This window comes from Lytechinus variegatus, chromosome 1 (assembly GCF_018143015.1).
Source record: "Lytechinus variegatus isolate NC3 chromosome 1, Lvar_3.0, whole genome shotgun sequence".
Taxonomy (NCBI): Eukaryota; Metazoa; Echinodermata; class Echinoidea; order Temnopleuroida; family Toxopneustidae; genus Lytechinus; species Lytechinus variegatus.
In genome coordinates, this window is record NC_054740.1 from 86,945,861 (window position 1) to 86,968,067 (window position 22,207).

General features: G+C 35.0%; 1 protein-coding gene across 7 annotated transcripts in view; it reads right to left on the reverse strand.

The window, feature by feature from the left end:
* Nucleotides 1-14,823: 14,823 nt before the first annotated feature.
* LOC121426551 (advillin-like) overlaps nt 14,824-22,207 on the reverse strand; it is a 58,757-nt gene continuing 51,373 nt past the window's right edge. For all 7 annotated transcript variants that reach the window (XM_041622934.1, XM_041622899.1, XM_041622940.1 and 4 more), the window contains 2 exons: nt 18,079-18,186; nt 14,824-17,480 (listed from right to left, as the gene is read on the reverse strand). In XM_041622934.1, the coding sequence (XP_041478868.1) occupies nt 17,367-17,480; nt 18,079-18,186 (222 nt within the window). In that variant the 3' untranslated portion in view covers nt 14,824-17,366. The remainder of the gene's footprint in view (nt 17,481-18,078; nt 18,187-22,207) is intronic.

Genomic DNA, 22,207 nt, shown 5'->3' on the forward strand with positions numbered 1-22,207 from the left:
GGAAGATCGAGGTACGTGATTCAATAAATTGCATCACAATATCACTTTAGGTGTAGTTTTAAATTTACAGAAATTCACGTTTTAACAGTATTAAAATAAACAGATTTTCTTAATTGTATAGCACTCAGCAGCGTATAAAACGGGCCAACATTGAATTCCCAAAATACATCATCATGAATGCTCAAGAAACCTCGATATCTAAGCAATATTCCTTCAAAGTCAAATACATGTAAGCTTTGTCTTGCCTTTGCGTATTTGATCTGACGGTATTTTCCACTCCCCCCCCCCCCCCCACACACCTCCCATAGATCTAGAATGAAAACCCCAGACAACACAAGTATCAGATTTCTGATGACCATGTGCATGGTTCTCGATCAAGATTGCGCAATTTGTACTTTTCCGTAAACAAAATGGATGGGAGGAGGGTTCGTGAAAGGGGCTAGTCTACGTTTTCAGTCGGTTCTAAAATGTCAAACTACCAAAATGCATATTCTTCAGTAAACTATACATGTATTTGAAATAAGGAATAGTTGGATGAAACTAAAAACGTTTGCATTAATTATGACTGGAAAATGTCCATAACTGAATTTTAACCACGACTGGTACTTTTATTAATCATATCGTGCTATCATTGATTTCTTGCCAATAAGCCAATAAGGCAAGCCTCCAATTAAAGACTAGCAAACAAACTTCTTCTTTATTAGTACTCTTTCAAAAGAATGAGGAAAGCATGAACGTTATTTTCTCAATATGGAAGAGATAAACAACTCGGGGGGGGGGGGTAACTCTGAAATAAAGTGTATACAAGGATATGAAATTAAAAAAATATATAGCATGTGAAGTGAAAACAGATTTAAAGAAATAAGATCAAAAGTGGCAAAATATGTCATGCTAAATATATTATTCAATTATATAGTATACTGTTCCAAACTCTATTAATAAAAGAAGTACAACTTCTTTGAAGAGAAATAAAGAAAAATAGTAGAGGAATATTCATGAAGAATATTTGAGGTCACGAAATCAGCTGGTTCGCACTCAAACAACAGGTTAAAAGGTCACACACGGTGGAACACATTCCAGGGGGGGGGGATCGGGGAAACCCGTTCAAGCACAATGATTGGCTCAAGCCCAAGATAATGAATACTAATTAGATCACGTGCCATCGGTTTTGGGGCGTCTCGTTCACATTCCAACTCATTTCATGAATATCATCCACTCGCAGTAATTAGGCTAACGACGTTGTAAAGCTAACTGTATAAAAGCACAATGCCGATAGAAAACATAACATCAGTGAAATTGAAAAATTCACCCAACGATATTCAAATTATACTAGCAACTCATTGTGGGCGTAAACAACGAAATACATATCCTCTAAAACGTTCACACAATCCGTACTTAAAATGAATATCTGTGAATGAATTGTCAATCCTCTTTTTTTTTAATGTGTGTACTTCTATCGAAATCTATTGAATCACGTAACCCTCCCGACCCAAGGTGGATTTTTCAATCGCCATAAAGACTTTGCAGCCACAATGATCAATCACAGTAGACACATCCGTAAATGAATATTAATTTCATTCGCTCCGAACATTGACTTCTTTTCGCCAATCCCCTCCGACCCCCATCATAAAGTCACAAACATCCCATAATTTTCATCTACATTGCCCACGACCACCCCTCCCCCCTTTATTCTTTCTTTCTCCTTCAAACAAATCAATTTTTTCAAATAATATTTTATTTTAGATCGTAGTTAAGCAATTGTGCAACAAATTCATAAAGCATTCACCGTGATGATTAAAAACATTTCTCAGGACCGTGACAGGTGCGCTCATTATTCAATTGGCAGGCCATTAGCAATAAAGAACAATACAAATGAAAATACACTGTATATACGTATAATTCACATTAAAAAGATGAGTTGTAATGATAACAAATGTGAATGATATTAATAAAGATAATTACTTATGAAAATTGTAACAGATTCATTGAATATCTGAAAAAAAACATTCAAACTGAATTAGTTTTGGATCCCATCTAATTCTGGAAGACTCGGATCCCCAGATCAAGGATTTTGATGCCATGTGCGATTTGTTTCCTGAATGTGGTCGTTGCGAGCGCTCGTGCGGTGATACAGAACTTGGTAGACACACCGTCGCGAAATTAATCAACACTTTCAAAAGATCGATGTAGAGATCAAGACTTTGGAAATTATGGAGTAAAATCGGAATATAAATGTGAATAAATCATTATGCTGTAAGTAAATGAGTTGGACATTATGTCAATCCATTCCTTTGGCTTTGTCATTATCAACGTGATCTTTGAATAATTTTCTTAATTCGCTCGATCTACGGGAGTGTCATCAGAAAAGCATTCAATGAATTCAAGTAGTCGATGTAGCCCCGATGTAGCAAAGGCTGGGACGAGATAAAATTAAAATCCGATCGAATTTTGATATTATTTTTGACACTTTACTTTTGAAAAAGAGAAGTGATAATATCAACTGAAAACTGAAATTCGTAATAACCTAATAATTACATTGCCTAACCCAGTAACCTACGGTACCCCTCTCAACTCTCTTTATTTTTTTAGCGTATTTACTACCATTTTAAAGACGTAAATAATGTGAGCAATGCGATACGCAAGCGAGGTAAGCATCTTCGCGCTTCCCACAAAAGAGATTGGGCCTCGAGTCGAGGTCGTATCGTAAAGCGAAGCGTAGTGAGTCAAAGAAATCCCGGGAAGAAATCTTGGACGAAATAATCGTCAAGTTTATTTTAGGATCTGAAAAGCAGATTAATATATTCATTTTTTGTAGATCTAGGCCTGTTTTACAGTTGTCGGCCACGGTTGTCGGGGAAGTTCACGGTTGTCGGATTTCCCCTGAAAATTTTCAGGGTTGTCGGCGCCCGACAACCGTGACGCGTGGTAGCGAGAACGCTGTGGTAACAACATATTATATGGTGAAAATTGGGAAAAAATCTTACAATTCAAACTGTTTCATCAGTTTTCAATCAATTTTCATGAAATTTGGCACACACATTGGTATTGAAGTAAAGATGTACTAGGCACTTTTTGTGTGTGTTTCAGAAACTGTGTTGTCATGGTAACAAATTAGCATATGGCAAAATTTAGGTAAAAAACTTGCAATTTGAACTACTTCATCAGTTTTGAACCAATTCTCGTGAAATTTGGCTCACACATTTGCCTTGGGGTAAAGATGTGCAAGAACCTTTTTTGCATTTGTCAGAGAGTGCATTACCAGGGTAGCCACATATGATAGCCAGAAATGTAGGAAAACTTATTGTGGATCAAACTCCTTCCCCTGTTTTTAGTCAGTGCTCATAAAAATTGGAAGAAATATTCATCTTAGGGTAAAGATTCATATTAAATTCTAAATGTCTTCTCTGCATTAAAATGTGGGGGTATTAATCACCTTCATTAATATTTCTGGGTTTGGGAGAAGGGGCAGGATTAGTCCTTTAAATCTGACATCAAAGAAGGTTAAAGGCAGTGGCCATTAGAAACATAAAAATGATAAACACTCTTAAAAAACGCATCCCCTTAAGGGCATATAGGCTGAATATGAAACCTTCCGCTGAAGCAGAGGAGTTCCAACACTGGCAAGCAAAACAAAATGTGTACCCCTTCTACTTTCAACAGCTGATTTTCCAAACCTTAGTTCCACCTCCCCAAGATGTGCACCCCTCCCCATACCACTTTTAGTTCTACTTCCCCATGCTCAAACCAGTCTACACCTTTGTCCCTCAGGGGTCAATGCATTTTTAAAGCTAGACATTACTCTTTTTTTTTGGGGGGTGGGGTCTTTAGAAAATGACCTCATTAAAATTACAGTTAAAGGATTATGACTAGGAACTTAACACTCCCCCCCCCGAAAAAATAGGGGGCTGATAATACTTTTTAGCAGAAAATCCCCCCCCCCCCCTTCAAAGGTAAGAAGAGTCCTTTGCAGTTCAGACCATTCATTTGAAGCTTAATGCATTCTGATTTGATAAAAAAAAATTGTTTACAGTACCCAATTAACCATTGTTTATTTATATTCTCCTACTCAGTCTTTTATTCATATTCATATTCCGTTCCTACTCTTTCTTTTTAACTTTCACATCACTCTTGATTTTGAGCTTCACCATGCCATCTCCTTCTGTTTCCTGTCTCTCTCTAAGTATATTTTTTCTGACATATTTTAAAGTGTACCTTTAATCATGCAACTAATTATTATAGAAATATAAATATATACAAAAATATCTGCACTTGTTTTAGAAATTCACTTGCAAATCCATGACTCAGTAACATACCATATCATACATATGTGCACAATAGATTTTAGCCTTATATTTTCTTTCATTTTTTCAGTATATTTCTGTGACAGCCCCTGCTTCATGCTTCAAATAAAACATTGATTAATTGGACACCGGAAACTTTTTTTTTCAAAGCAGAATGTTTGAGGCTTTAAATTAATATGCTGAAGTGTAAAGGATTTCTCTTTTTTTTTTTTGGGGGGGGGGTTAAGTTCCTAGTCGTTATAATTTCATTTTAATCTTTATGTGGCAATTTTCTAAAGCCCCCCCCCAAATAAAAAATGTAAGGGGTGTTATTTTAAGAGTGTTTAAGTTCCTCATGGTCATGGCCTTTAACCTTCTATATTTTTATGTTGTCAGTTTTTAAGGACCTTCTCCGCCCCCCCCCCCCCAAAAAAAAAACCTATAAATATTATTGAAGGTGATTAATACCCTGCGCTATTATATGGCAATATAAAGGGGAATCAAACCCAAATAAACACATGTTTTTAGAGGAAAATGAAAAATCAGACAAGTTTATAGGTCAAAGTTTGAACAATATCGGACAAACCATAACAAAGTTGTGAACATATTAAAGTTATAAACATTGGTAATCACTATACCCATGAAGACTTCAAATTGACCGCATATGTGATGTCACAGTGATTTAAGAAGGCAAGGACCACTCTTCCATGTACTGGAATAATTAATTAGCTAAAATTTCTTTTTTCAAAAGTTTTACTTCAAATTATATCTTTCTTCCATGAGGACACAAAACATACTACCAGGTTTATATTACGGCCCCAATGGAATAGGGATTTAGGAGAAAACCAAAAATCCTGATAACTACTAGTCTTATGGGAAAGTTGTCCTTGCGGCCCCACCCCTTGTCATAATTTACTTACCCAGTTGCCAATTTGAATTCTACATACTAGTAGCCTTAGGGATCTTAATTTTAAAGCAGCCATAACTTTATTTTGCTTGTCCGATTTCTTTAAAATTTTCACCATTCTTATTTTTCTCCTTTTCCATGCACAAAACATTATGACCAAGTCTTGATTCCCTTTTAATACTGAATATGAATCTTTACCCAAAATGAATATTTGTGTCAACTTTTATGAGCACAGGCTCAAAACTGAGAAGTAGACTGATGAGTTTTCCCCATATTTCTGGCTAAATGTGGTTACCAAGGCAATGCACTCTCTGACAAAAGGTTCTCGCACATCTTTACCTCAAGGCCAATGTGTGAGTCATAATTATTTCATGAGAATTGGTTCAAAACAACAACAAAAAACTGATGAAGTAGTTCAAATTGCAAGGTTTTTACCTAAATTTTGCCATATAATATGTTGTTCCCATGGCAACACAATTTTGGAAACACACACAAAAAGTGCCTTGTACATCTTTACTTCAATACCAATGTGTGTGCCAAATTTCATGAAAATTGATTGAAAACTGATGAAACAGTTTGAATTGTAAGGTTTTTCCCCAATTTTCACCAGATAATATGTTGTTACCATGGCAACAAGATTTCTGAAAGACACACAAAATTATGTCTTAGCATGGACCTATTATGGTCTTAGACATCTTCACCTCAAGACCAATGTGTGTGCCAAATTTCATGAGAATCGGTTAAAAACAGAGGAAGTGGTTCTAACTGCAAGATTTTTACCTTATTTTTGCAATAATACACTGTTACCATGGCAACACAATTTCCAACACATGCAAAAAATGTGTCTTGCACACCTTTACCCCAAGACCAAAATATGTACACACACACACCAACATTCAACCCCCTCCACCGTCACCCTTCGGCTTGGTAGCATCTTCATTCAGATTGAGATGCGAGGACAAACAGAAGATCTGTTCAAAAAGGGTCTGAATTCAAGAACTAATCCAATGCAAAATAATGCACTGCTATTGAGTTTTGCACAAGCGCTAGTCTATATACCAGACAAATCTGAACTCCTAAATTCTGACATTTTCACCCATTTTTTCACTGTTCCTGCAGCCAGATTTTTTGGAGCATACCCCATTCTTAATTCTTATACATAAACAAAGGTCTGGAGAAAAAATCATGCTTTTGTCCACCGTGTCCACAAGTAGGGCATTTTTGACGCTAACAGACCAGACTATTTGTTTTGATTGCATTATCTCAAATTTTGGGGGGAGAGACATTCTCAATATCATAGAGAAATTACTGAACATAAATTCCTTAAAAAGAATTGTCATTGAGCAAATATCCACATTTTATGACATATACCCATATAACAAAGTAATCTTCTTCTTCTTCTTATATTGGTTTGAGTGGCGATTAGTCATATTTGACTATTGTCGCCATTTACTCTATTAATAAAAATCTCACTTCTCACATAATAAAATTATTACCAATAATAATTTATACATATGTGAAATATTTTTCATGTGCATCCTTCTAATATGAAAAAGGGATGATTATGGTACAGTTTGCCATAACTCTAATCAAAATGGCATATAAACAAATCTTCGCCAAAAACAAACCGCTAGCTTCAGCTCAGTTCCAACTAGTTGCGCTTGCCCTGTCCTTTCAAGATGCAATCATACCGGTCAGCACGGTACATTGTGCCGATTTTTCGGACGTAAATGCCTAGGTCACCCATGCATAGACGAGGGGGCGCTAGTGTACCTGTGCTTACAGATGGGTTAAACATTAAAATAATTTATTTCTTCTTTTTTAAACAACAACAACAAGGCGAAAACACTTGTGGGCTTTGTTAGTTATATGTGCAGAACATATTGTATATATTATATCATACATTATTATATATATATATATTTTTTTCTTTTCACATTAGACTTGTACAATCATATCCTTTCATATTTCTTAATAAACAATACAATATAAAAAATAGTACATCACTCCTTACTAAAACGTTTCGTTTCAAGAACGAAACGTAAAAGTGCTTTCTGTATCCCTGGATCATCTTTTTTTAAATACTCCATTATTTGTCCAGGCTGTGATTCATTCAAATCTACAAGGAGCATTGATCTTTCAATTATATATTTTGGACAATGTAAAAGATAATGTCTGACAGTTTCTACCTCACGACATGTATCACAAAACCCTGTTTGATGGATCCCTAATCTATGTAGATCTTGGTTAAGACCAGCGACTCCAAAACGGAGACGATGGAGTACAGTTTCCTGTCTCCCTAGATTGCATTTATATGAGGGTAACACTGATGGTTGCAACTCTTTCAGTGCTGAGTTAGTTTTATTCCATCTTTCTTGCCAAACTATCTTACAACTTTTTGAAATAAGTTGCATAATCTCTGATAATGTTATTTGATTATGAATTTCTATTTTGTTTGATAAAGCTTTTTTTGCGCAGGAGTCTGCTATTTCATTTCCTTTTATTCCACAGTGACCAGGGATCCACTCTAGGTATATATCTAAACCTTTATATTTGAGTCTTGTAGTAATAGTCAGAATTTCTGTGATAATAGGATCGTCTTTCCGATTCTGTAAAGATAAAAGTGCACTTAATGAATCACTGAAAATAACAACACCTGTATATATATCTAAATGTTCTATCCATTCCAGTGCAAGAATAATCGCAATCAATTCCGCCCTGTAGGAGGAGGTGAAATTAGATAACCTTTTGCCTTGGTAAAAAGAAAAATAAGGTACGTAGAAAGCGGCTGAACTAATTCCCTTTTCAGGAGCTTTGGATCCATCAGTGTATATATGGAGTTGGTGTGACCATTTTGTATGTATCAATTCCAAACTCAGTTGTTGCAATTGTATTGGATGGTCCGATTTCTTAATTTGTGAACTTAATTCAGTAGATATAACTGGTGGACAAAATAACCAAGGGGGAAAGGCTGGAGAAATAATATTTTCAATACTAATTTCTTTTCCTATCTTGGATTGAAGCCTATAACCAAACGGTTTACTAACGTTCTTACCTTTAAGATAATCGAACTGCCAACATGGTTTGATACGTGTTATTAATGGGTGATTACTATGTCTTTCTATATTTTGTCTGTACTTGCTTGATAACATTTGCCTTCTTAAATCTAAAGGAGGTTCTCCCATTTCCACCTGCAGAGAAACTAGCGATGTCAACGGCAGCCCGCCAGCACATATTCTGAGTGCTTGATATTGCACCGAGTCTAACAACTTTTTTGTAGTTACTGGAGCACTATCATAAGCTTGACAACCATAATCAAAAATTGATCTAATAATTGCCCTGTAAACCATGAGTAAGGACTTAGATGAACTTCCCCATTTAGTTCCTGTTAAACTTCGCAATATATTTAGTTTCCTTTTACTTCTTGAAACTACGTTCTCTATATGGGGAAGCCAAGACAATTTACTATCAAATATCATTCCTAGGAAACGGTGATTATTTTTATAAGTGAGTATACTCCCTTCAAACTTGACTGTTGGAGGTGTAACGTTTGTAAGCTTAGTGAAAAATACCGGAACAGTCTTCTCAATAGAAAAATTGAATCCCCAGTCTTTAAACCAGGTACATAATATATCTAGATAAGTTTGTATCCTTAATCTAATATTCTTTACATTTTTTCCAGAAAACCATATTGCACAATCATCAGCATATATGGATATTGTCACTTCAGGATCAATTGGAATATCTCTCATCATGACATTATATAAAAGGGGGCTCAGAACACTCCCCTGGGGGAGTCCGTTATGGATTTGGAATGTTCTGGATTCAGTATTTGTAACTCTTACCTGAAAGGTACGTTCTGTTAGATAATTTTCTAAAAATTGTAACATATTTCCTCCTATACCACATTGAGCTAGTTTGTACAGTAATCCATCAATCCAAAGACTGTCATAAGCCTTTTCGACATCCAAAAATACTGCAAGAGTGTGCTCACTGCAATTGATAGATTTTTGAATGTCATTTTCTAATAAAACAATATTGTCAGTTGTACTACGACCTTTTCTAAAACCGCTGATGAAATTAGGCAATAAGTTATTTTTATCTATGTACCACTGCAATCTATTTTTTATCATACGCTCTATAACTTTGGCAAAACAAGATGTAAGTGATATTGGTCTGTAAGAGATAACGTTTTTTGAGTCCTTACCAGATTTCAAGATTGGCACTAAAATTGAGTGTTTTAGAGAACTCGGGATATCCCCGGATTCCCATATTCTATTAATAATGTTCAACATAATTTCTTTTGTGTTTTTTGGCATATTTTCGTAGACAATGTATGGAATATTATCTTTTCCTGGAGCAGCAAATTTAGTAGATTTAACTGCTTTCTCAAATTCATTCATCGAGAACGGTTCATTAATGACATGTTCATTTTGGTAGAAAGAATTTTGTACTTCCTTGGTTAATGTTTTATTGATATCTTGTTTTTTGTGTCCTAAGGATTGGAAAAAACTTCAAAAAATATCTACCCTCTCTGGTAAGGACGTAATGGCTTTACCTTTCTCAATCAAAATAGGCATATTTTGTGATTTTTTGACAGGTACGCCATTCAAACGTTTTATACATGACCATATCTTTGTCTCTGGCATGAATCTGTCTAGTCTTCTGCAAAAAGCTTGCCAATATTCTCTTTCCGCTTTCCGGAGAACTCGTTGGGCTTCTGCCTTCTTTTTTTTGTATTCGTTAATTCTATCAAGTGTAATTTTTCTTGATAGATGGTTTCTTATTCTATTTCTTTCTTTAATTTTTTCAGTACATTCCTTGTTCCACCATGGGACAGGATTTTTTCCTGTCTTTCTTTTTTTTGGAATTGCTTCATGAATACATTCTTTCAAGCGTTCCATAAATGTATGAAAAATGTTCTGAATATCATCTTCAGAATTAATTATTTCATTTTTTATAATATTTTCACATTTGTATGCAAATATGGGCCAGTTAACATTCTTAAAAGAGATATGTTCATGAGACATGTTATCTTTGGCCTGATTACTTGGATTTTCATGATTTTTTTCTTTCTTTCCAAGTGTTATTTGAATAATAATTGGAAAATGATCACTCCCAAAAGAATCTTCCATAACCTTCCATATCGCCTTACCGGCCAGTAATGGGGAGGAAATACTCAGATCTAAGCACGAAAGCTTTCCAGTACAAGGATCAAGTCTAGTTCCTGTTTTATCATTCAATACTATGAAGTTATTCTCATATATAAATTGCTCAATGGCTTCTCCATTTCTGTCGGTTTTGTCACTGCCCCAGAGGGTACTATGGGCGTTGAAATCACCTAAGATTATTAGGTTATCTGTTTCATTAACATTTTTCAACAATGTGTTAAGAATTGATTCGTTTAATTTTTTGCATGGATTATAAAAGTTGATAATAGATATTATTTTATTGGTGACATATATGTTAACTTGTTGTAATTCTAGACTTGGATCATTGATTGGATCTTCGTACTTAATCCTATCGTGGATATATATTGCACAACCCCCTCTTCGCTGACCTTCCCTATTTCTTGGAAGGCATGTATAATTTGGAATACAAAGTGAACTATTATCATAAAACCACGTTTCTTGAACACAAATTAAATCATATTCTTTATTTGTTTTTAAATGATTAAGTAGCTCTTGTCCGTGCCCTAATAAGCCCTGAGAATTCCATTGAAGGATGGAAAGTAGGGCAAAGAAAGCGTTAGTTCCTGCGTTGTTGAGTTATGATTTCCTTTTTTTGTTGCCGCAATCTTCTTGCAGCAGTTAAAATTAAAGCATTTATTTCTTCTTCTTCTCTACCTTCAGTTAATGACATAATTAATTGACATATAAAAACAACAATTTGTTCATCACTGGCTAAACTTATGAAATTAGGTGTGGTATTCTTTGTCGATGTACCAGCTGACCTGTTAGCCTGATCTTTAACTTCAGACAGTGGTGTATCCCTTTGTTGGGTGTTGACAGGAAAGTTAGTCTCCATAGGTAGTTCGCTTGGAACCGTTGCTACCTGTGGATTTGTAACTTTACTCTGGTTATCTGTTACATATGTTTTTACTCTTACCTTAGGTACTGATTGGGAAAATCCCTTAGCATCATCAGTGACTGTCTGTGTGACTTTTTGTTCACTTTGTGTTTTCCAGACCTGGGATGCTTCAGCATATGTTAGCTTTCTTATTATCTTTATTTCTTGTACTTCTTTTGCTTTTTTGGCCTGCTGGCATCCTTTGAATGCTGCGGAGTGTTCACCTCCACAATTGGCACATATTGGTGTCAATTTCTTCTGGCATTGATCAAAATTATGATGATCTCCACACCTAACACACCTAATCTGAGATCTGCATATGTCAGCAGTGTGACCATACCTTTGACACTTAAAACATCTGGACACAGGAGGGATATATGGTTTTACTGAAAACATCTGGTAGCCTAGATTGATATTCTGAGGGAGATCTGCCAGACTGAAAGTAAGAATCACACTCCTCATAGGAATAAAAATAGGCTGATTATTATCAGCACCTTCTCTTTCTTTGTCATTTTTGTTTCTCTGGTCTTTCTTTACTATTCTTTTTACTGCTGTCACTTTCTGGTCTCTCAATTCTTCAAGAATATCCTCTTCTGATGTTTCAGTTGGGACACCATATATCACTCCTTTAGTTCCCGACCTACTTTCCGTGACCTTTACTGGTATATTGCCTATGTTTTGAATCTGTGAGATGGATTTCATCTGCTTTAGGTTGATACATTTTACCAGCAACCCAGTGCTAATGGGTTTAATAAACTCTACTGGTTGTGAAGTCACATCTCTGATCGCTTTTTTTACTTTTAAGGGATCAATATTCCTTAAATTCAATTTCTTCTGTCTATCTATAGGTGCTATAAATAACTTGAAATCAGACAATCTTTTGGTTGAAGTAAAACCTGGAGTACGATATGATGTATTCGAGTCAGAATCTGACGATGCGTTTTGATTGATATTTTCAATTGTAATATCGTCACTCTTTTCTCTTTTTCTTTTTTCTGGTTGGTACGAAGTGCTTTTTTTTCGACGTGGTCTTTGTATCATCCAGATTTCTTCATCCGTACTCGTTATTGTATGGTCCGGCTCGGATGTCGCCGGCCCAGTCGCCATGATTGGCCTTTGGTAAAAGGGCGGGAAATTTGAATGTTAGTACGGTACGTATAGGTGCGACCTACGACATAAAATAAGTGTGAAGTGCTAAAAAAAGCCCACAAATGCTCGCTTACCCTGTCACTTGACCATAGGAAGGATGTTCCAAATGCACAATTTAGTCTAACAGCGCGATATTGGTAATTTATAGAATTTTTCTGATATTTTCAGAGATAGTGAGTTGCACGTCCTACTATAGTGAGTTGCAGTCGGTAATCTCTAAATCATTATTTTAAAGTAAGGTAAAAAGAATGCTCGAGCTTTTGGAAGTATCGTGGCCCATTGTTGGTCATAAAGCACCTGTGTTAATTGAGACTTCCTTATCGAAATCACTCTAGTATATTTACGCAGCAAAAATTATCTATGTTAATAAAAACTAATTTTTTCCGGCAGTTTTTACAACGTAAATTGCATCTGTACATCTTGCCAAACAAATTCTCCGGCAAATACGAGATCGAAAACGGAAGCTGTTTTTTTTTTCTTCATACATGAACCTGACTCAGAAACGGGACATTTATAAACACTTTAAGTAATCATCAATATGGTGCTAAGGCCTTTTTTTTAAATCTATATAATAAACTTTTGCGCTTAGCGCGAGCTGAAATTTCCCTGCATACTGTCCAGAAAAGGGGTCACTTTAAGGACTGATTGCAGGATACGAATTTCACTAAATACTTATTAGAATTATATACCACGATTTGGATATCTCATTGAAAAGAATTTGAAAGACCACTCTCAGTTTTCGAAGTATCTTGGTCCTTTATTGGTCATAAGCACACCTTTAAGGTTTCATGCGCACCATACTTGAAAACAAAAGATCAAGAATTAATATCTTCGTCAAAACAATGACAAGAGGCCTAGTAAATTTCACATAGTTGGGCAAAAGGTAATATATCTCGAATTTCATGAGATGAAATACATCATAAGGAAAAGTGAAAGTTTGGTCGTTATTAGCTAATTTCATTTGCCCAAGTCTACGTTATTCATAATACTCTTTATGCTAATATAACTCGACATGTATATTGTTATATATTTGTAATTCACATCGTTCGACAAGGCTTCACTTGTTCGTCAACCTGTTCCCTCAACAAATGAATAAAATCAATTTTATTGATATTTTGAATGGACTTGATTTGTAACAGAGATAACCGCCTACTTTATATTCAACTCCTCCCATTACAGGATGCTCGCCAGTCTCCCGCCCAAGCAGTGCTGACTGTGCCATTGGCGAACCTGAACATCAATCTGACAGAAAAGGAGGAATATTATACTTTTTGCCCCAGGTCAATACAGCATATTCTATATGGCAAAGAATGTGTTTTTGTGAATGGAGCGAGGAAAAGGTGGAGAAAATGGGTGAACCGTGTTTTTCTCGTCAAGTCCGTGACCTGATAAACTCGAGGATTTCAGGGTTCATATCGTTTGGCCTATCAACCCCCACGCATGTTGGGTAGTTTCGTTTGATAAAATAGCCCAGCCCAGTTATGTTGAGTCAATTTTACATTTTTAGCATTCGAGACCATTTATCAGGTTTCTCCCATATCAACCCATGCCTCTGTCAAGAACTCAAAATACATGCATTTGGTGGCCGTTTTTTGGTACATGAACTAGATCATCAGCCCCCTTTCCACTAATAATACCATGCACCGCTCTATCACTGCCCCTCTCTTGTTCTTATTCTCCCCCCCTCCCTTCTTCATCTATCCCTCTCTTCCTATTTCTCCCTCGTACCTATTCTCTTACTTACTCATGTCTCTCATTCTCCCACTATCCCCCATTATCTGTTTTCTGCACGTCCATCAAAATGTTTTTCAACATACTATCCACACAACAATTGATCCAACTCTGGGTAGTTTTCAACCAATACTGTGTAGTTTTCATCCAAAGCATTCAACGTTACTGGTTAAAAACGACCCAGAATTGGATAGAGTTTTAAACAAATGTTGTGTGGACAGTATGTTGCCCATCATATTTAAGATCTCTCCTTTTCGGTCATTCTTCTATATTTCTAACTCTCTCTCTCTCACTCTCCTTCCCCTTTTCTCCCTCATTCCTCTCATACACACAAGTGACTAGATTGTTGTTGCACATTATCATTTTTTAACATTCTTGTTAGTGTAATACATACATTGGCGGCGGAAGCAAACAAATTTAGGGGAGGTCCACCTGAAATTTTGGGATGGACGCAGGTAAAAATTTTACAACCCCCCCCCCAAAAAAAAAAAAATTATCAACCTAAGTTTAGGAGTGTTTAGCACCAAGGTTATCAACAACAAATTTAGGGGGAACCCCCACCTCACGTCCCCCCACTTCCGCCGCCTATGAATACATACAGTGTTTTATACTCTGTAACCCAAATTCTCCAATCTCTCAATAAACAATTAAACTCGAGAAAAACAATGAGATTATTCATAAATATCATGATGGATTATCATTGGTTTATTCACCACTTACCCCCAAAAAACATGGTAGAGTGCAACCATCGATTGTCCCTGCGTGTTATTCACAGTCCTAGGATACCATTATCATAAGTTTAACGTTTACAAATCATACATGTGACCATTACTAACTGGATGATATTCAATCATAATAGCAACTTCCACGAAGCTAGCCCAAATCAAATTCATTTACAATGAAGGACAGACGCCCAAGTCACAAGTTTGCACAGGAGACAAAAAGACAGAGGGGGAAAACAATACCCTTACAAAATGTCATAACATTAATCTACTCCGTTTCTGACTTTTCACATTACACTGCATCTGTGCAAGTTAACTTCAATATCTTGCCACAGTTCAATTTTACAATAACATGATTCATTAGTCACATATTAATTACAGCCTATCAATCACTATGCACACATTATTCTACTAGTATACAATGCAATTAGTTTTTTTTTTGTTATTGCCCCTTTCCATATACAATGATATAGCACAGAGGTAAATGTGTTTTATCTCTCATCACCAATATAACATGGTGAAATCCTCTCATACACAAAACCGAAAAAATAGCACAGCTTTGATTCAGATAATTGCAAAAGTCCAAATAATAAATTCACCTTTTCTTTCAAACAGATCATTGATTTAATAAATGTGGTTTTGTTTTCAATCTTTCATAATGCTGAAAACAGCTATTTTCAGAATATAGAATATAAAGACAATTTCAAGTAATAATAATAACATCACATTAAAAAAATCCTGAAAATAGTTTACATTTGATTTAAAAAACACATTCAGGAAGTAAAAATATGAAAGATGTCAGAGATTTGAAGAAGTAGACAGAGTCTGTTCTCACTGGTGCAAATATTGTCAAACATGTGGTGCACATCCCTACATCCCCTCCTTCCTCTTACATTAAAGAGAGATAGCAGTAGTAGTTCTTCAGATGGTATTCATTGACTATTACAATGTGAACAATGTGAGTGCCAGTAAAAGGTACTACTGCTATTCTATAAAAAAAAACCAAGTGGCTTGCTCTCCACAGAAGCCAGTTTAATACACCAATGGGAACAGAAATGGAAATTTCAGTCGACAGATAGATTACAAATATCATAAAAAGATTAAAATTTTATAGATGATTGTTATACATGATATAAATGATTGTTTAAAAAAAGTTTGATTGTATTATAAACATGATTTGTAAATAACTTTGATAGCCACTGTTTGCCAAGGTATGAAGTGAAAATATATAAATATAAACTTCTCTCTTTTAAAATTCATTTGTATACTTTGTTATAAGTCTGTGACATTATTGAATAATTTTATTTTCGTTTATAAATGGCATTAATATAAATATAAAATTGATAAAGCACTTTGGGTTGAATTATCACATGAAAGACCCAATATAACATCTCATATTGAATATCTTTTATCAAAAGTTGATCCACTTATTAAGTTGTGAACAGGTGATTTCTGTTTCCAATTACATCACCTGTTGACATCAAAACATGCACTTATACATATTTATGATCACAGAACCCATGTGAAATAACATGCATGTGTAGTTAAAAATTTTACTCCATGAAATCTGTTCATTTACTGTTTACTATTTGATAACTTGGTTGCCATGGCAATACATTTAGTATGATGAATGACAAGACAAATAAAGACAGAAAAATATATGAAAAATACGAAACTGAAATATACACAGCACAGTCACACAATAAGGTAGGAAACTGAAATGAAATATTGTAATTATCTAACAGCAACCTTAGCAGTATTTTATACTCAGAGCAAACTATATATATGCCTCGTTAGGACCACACAATTGTTGCAGCAAATAAATTATATTTCATAACATAATGCAAAACTAACTATGCATTACTATCAGGTTTTTAGGTGGTTTCATACGGAAGGACTGATATGAAAGACTGGACAAGAGTATTAAGTAGAATTGTTTTCCTTGAATATCCGAGTAATTTATTTTTTTCTGTAAAAGGGAAGTATCACTCTTATATTAACTCTCATATCGCTCATGTGAAATTCACATTTGATATTTTGAGGTTCTGTTTCTGTGTAAATTCTAAACATATCCACGATTTACACTAAATACATTTTTTAAAGTCTGGTCCATTAATGATTTAGTACCCCACATTGGTACCATTAATTATCTTACTGAAACATAACTCTAAAGGTGTGAAGAGCATCAGCTAAGCTAGATCGCTACCTTCTACACTGAACAGCGAAAGCACAACAAAAAGGTGGGCGTAAGGATACAACAAAAAAACATTTTTACAAGAGCCTCAAACATCTCTATATACCCATGCGATGGAGTTACACAAACCCCCTAACCCTCAAAAAACCTCATTGCATCTTGTCCAGGCACACCTCGACTGGAAGGTGGGATTGAGGATTCAACTCACACTTCATATATATTATAAGATTTCATCTTGCCTATAGATACAGTGTAAGAAAAAAAAACATACATGTAATCTAAATATACACTGAATGTTGCTAGGACACTGTTGATTAATACACGCCGGCTTTCTTTTTCAGATTGTCCTGTTTCCACTTTGGAATCGTGGCGTATTTCTCATAAGGCATACCAAAGAGCTTCTCAAAATCTTCCTTTGACAAGTATTTCTGTACAAACAGATATAGAAATGATGAGAGAAGGATGCAAATAGACACAAGAATAGATGAGAGAGAGAGAGAAAGAAAGACAAGGGGGAATGAGATACAAGGATGAAAACAAAACAGGGATTAATTGGTTAAGTTCCATTAAAGCCATTTCATGAAGTACATTTTACTTAAGCTTAATTTTGGTTTCACTGAAAACCTTGAAAAGGTTGGATCGGCTCCTTATTGATTAAATGGTAGCTACATCGTCACTATGATCAAGAATTACTTCTCATATTTTACAGCTAAGGGTAGGAGGGGGGTGCTCAATAGCCAAATTTCCAAAGAAAAAAAAGTCACTATTGAAAAATTTACAAGTCATTAAACAATGAAGAACCTCAATGTGTATGATTTCAATGATCAGAAGTTAAGATCGTTTTTAATAAACATTTGAAAAATGCTTATAACTGATGTGAATATCAATCGCATCTCTCATCGTTTGACTGTGCAATATATATGTAGTAGTTTTTGATACCCTAAGTACTAGTCTTAATACAAAATCAATAAAAAGTAGAAGAAATGCAAAAAAATTGCAAATGTGAAGAACTTGTGACTCTCTTACTTCTTTCTTGCTGGCATTGACTCCTTCTGGAAGTTCCTTGGCCTTTAGTTGATCGAGGGAGTACTTGGGACAGTTCTCAAAACTGTCTTCTTGTTCTTCAGCCGCTTTCTGTATCCATTTCAGACAAAAGAGCGTGAGCGAGAGGGAGGAGGGGGAGAGAGAGTGAGAGAGGTGGGGTGTAAGAGTGTGTGAGAAAAGGTGCAAATAAGCAAGATAAATAGATACAGAGAAAGATGAAGAGAGAAGGGCAAGGAAGACAGGGATAAAAAGAAAAAAAAGAATAAGAGTGACAGGTATAGAGAATGGGATAGAGAAAAACAAAGAGAGGGAGAGAGGATGTGAGAGATGGAGAGAGAAAGAAAGGGAGGTGGAAATATGTATCAGATGAAGTTAAAGTAATATATTATACAATACAACTGGGGCCTGTTGCATTAAGAAAAACTCTGGCAATTATTTCTGCCAGAGCTTTTCACTACTATTATGTTATTGTCAATGGCATAATTTTGTATGTCATAGTGGATATTTTTTTTTGTTATGGTAAAAGTTTTATGCAACTGGCCCCTGGTATATAATTGACCATCACATCCAACATCATCTTTGCGTTTCAGGAATATATGGTTTGAGATGTACCTGTATTGTACAGTATCAAAATAAGAAAAGCTTAACACAAACAAAAAATGAGAATAAGCTAAAAATTAAACAACATGTAGTTCTTCTACTTCTCAACATTCTCACACTTGGAAACTTTAAATACCTTGATGAACAATAAAGATAATGAAGCAAAGTGAAAAAAAAAATTGTATACAATTTGACAGCATTGTGAAATTGTTGGATATATTATCATTGTTTATGGCATTTATTAAAATACACACATCTGCACACAAGTCACAGGATATATGCTAATGCAAGTCACAACATGATTAACACAAAAATGTCATTAAGTTCACACTGATAATGAAGTGTTAGTAAAGATATGAAACATCATATGAAACAGGAACCAAAAGAGTGCTATATAACATAACAAAAGACAAAGGGTGGACTCAGCGGATAGTACATGGTTAGTAATGAGGAAATGCATAAAAATATGGTTTCGTATAGATACACAACTGGTATAAATGAAAGATGATTAACAACAGTATGAGGAAGGGAGAGGGTATTTATATGTCATTTTAAAGTTTGTAAGATATTTCTATTCTCTCAACACAATGATTATTGCTACAACAATAATAAATAAGAAAAATTAATTTTCCACTTTAATGAAAAATGGACAAAGGCCAGTGTTTTATAGACATATTGTTACCCCAAGTATCAGATTCTTGACTTCCTACTTCTGATAGACGTTTGTGTGCACTTTCCCACCTCCCATTTTGAATATTATCATCTCCAGTCCTAAACTACTAAAAAATTTTCCTTGCTTTCTAGCACAGAATGCAACATTTTGATTGTGTAGTCTTATAACCATATCCTAACTAAACAAATAACTATTTATTCCCTTCTTTTTACACCATTTGTACTGCAAATACCTTGCCATAGAACTAACAATTAAAGTATGCTACCAAACATTTATGTTTTCCAATAAAGATGAAATGGCTAGGATAATCTAAACCCAAATCAAAACCAAATGATTAATTACATCATAAAAGGGTCTGTGTATCAAGACTAATGCTTCAGTACATGAGCCTATATGCATCTGGGAGGACAGTCCCCTTTAATGTTACAACAAATTATTGGAAAGGTGTGTGTCTCATACCTGATTGGCTACATTTACCCAGGTACAATAATGCATTCTGTAACTCAGCATCACCGGATATTATCGACCCTGCCATCTTCCTATGGTCGCAGGTCAAAGGGTAAAGGTCACATGGTGTGATGACGATAGGTTAGAGGTGAAGGATGAGTGACCGGCAAGCAGTGGTATTGAAGGTCAGTGCATGGATGAAGGAGTATAAACTTGTCACAGCAATGAATAAGGAAAATGATGAATAATACATAGAGGGATGATAAATTATAAATGAAAGATAAAAGAATGTCTGTGCATGGTTAAAGTAGTATATTTGCCATAGCAATGAATGAATAAATGATAAATAATAGAGGACTAAATAATGTTTCACATATAAAGACAACAGAAAATGAGAACAAGAGTAGAAATGATAAATTATAGAGGGATGAATTATAAATAGTATTTTTTAAAACAAGGCCAGTATGTGGAGGAAGTTGTATAAACTTGTCACAGCAATCAATGATAAATGATAAATAAGAAATAGAGGAATAAATTGTAAATTGAAATACAAAAGAATATGTCAGTGCATGGTTTAAGTAGTATATTGCCATAGCAATGAATGAATAAATGATAAATAATAGAGGACTAAATAATGTTTCACATCAATAGACAACAGAAAATGAGAACAAAGGATGGCACATGAAAATGGGCACATACATGTATATAAAGGCATGAACATTTTAGACACATGTTACATTATAGAAAATAAAAATAAAATATCCATGTTTGATAATGACATGGCACATAGGAAAGGTAATAGGAAAAATAAAAATATCTAAAATATTCATGTATTTATGTTTATAAGTTGGACAGCAAATATAACACTGAAACACAATTACCTTGGTATCCAACGAAAAGACCCCCCCCCTCTCAACTTTAAAAACAACTAAGTAAAAAACCATAGCAATAACTTCAACTGAAATGCAAATTTTGAACGTTTCAAAGATACCATGATATCCATTCAATCATACATCACTGCACATCATTTCAAAAAGAGGTAAAATTTGAGGTGGTTCACTTCATGCTACACATACATACATGTATGTATCCATACACACAATGATCATCAAAATTATGATGCAAGAACACACACAAACACACAATAAAACTTAATACCTGACTGACATTTAAATTACATGCACATGTATGCATGTTCCTGAACACCGTATCTAGGTTAAAATATTATGATTTTCCCATTACAAATTATCAAAGCTAGTTATCCTATTTTCGAATTCTCAGCATAATGGTAAGCGTACTTGGACTCTTCACAAGGGACTTAGACCCAGTATCTAAGCGCTAAGAGATTATAACCTGGTTATTGGATTCAATTGGTCTTTGCAAACACACAATGAATGCTCATTCTCCACACCCTGAGGAGTATTCCAGCTTACCACCCAATGAGGTGCCAAAAATGACATGTAAAATCTCTGTCCCGGTTATTGTAGACCCCAGTCACTAGATTCAATGGGCCTTGCTAGCACACATTGCATGCCCATTCTCCACACCCTTGGGAGTATTACAGCCACAGCCAGTTACCATGAGAAATGCTTACAATGACATATCAAAGGTCTATACAGATTATTATTACCCTAGTCAATGAATTCAATCAGTCTTGCCTGCACACAATGTATGCTCATTCTCCACACCCTGGGGAGTATTACAGCCACAGCCAGTTACCATGAGAAGTGCTTACAACGACATATCAAAGGTCTATACAGATTATTATTACCCTAGTCAATGAATTCAATCAGTCTTGCCTGCACACAATCTATGATCATTCTCCACACCCAGCCAGTATGTGTGACTAATGGAGGATACAAATGTGATTATGTCAGGAAAATGTTGTTCTCACTGTGTATTTTCAGGTCCAAATGGATCTACATTATAGTATACACCCATGCCAACCCCTGTTTCATCAGGCTGTTTTGTAAAGTTATGCATACCTATCACTAGAATGTGTTCTTAGGTGATAATTCAAATTTTCAATGATTTTAATTCCATCAGCCAAAGTTGAAATATGATTTTCGTAGATTAAAATATTTCTTGCTAACAAGAATTTCAATGCCAAGTATTTGTAAAGAAACAATGATTAGCAGTCAATAATTTTCCAAGCATTGTGATTGTATTGCACTTTGCTCCAAAATTTTCAGACTTCTACACAAAAAGTCTTTTGTGTAACAGATTTTTTTAAATAGGATTGTATAGAAAGTAGTTGAGAGCTTATTTCTTATGGCCGTAAATGCTTAATATCAATTTTGATAAGAGAAAGGATTCCTTGATTAGAGTTATGGGAAAATCAGTCCCACATTGTAACACCTGAGAAAAATTTGGGTATCTCTATCTATTTAT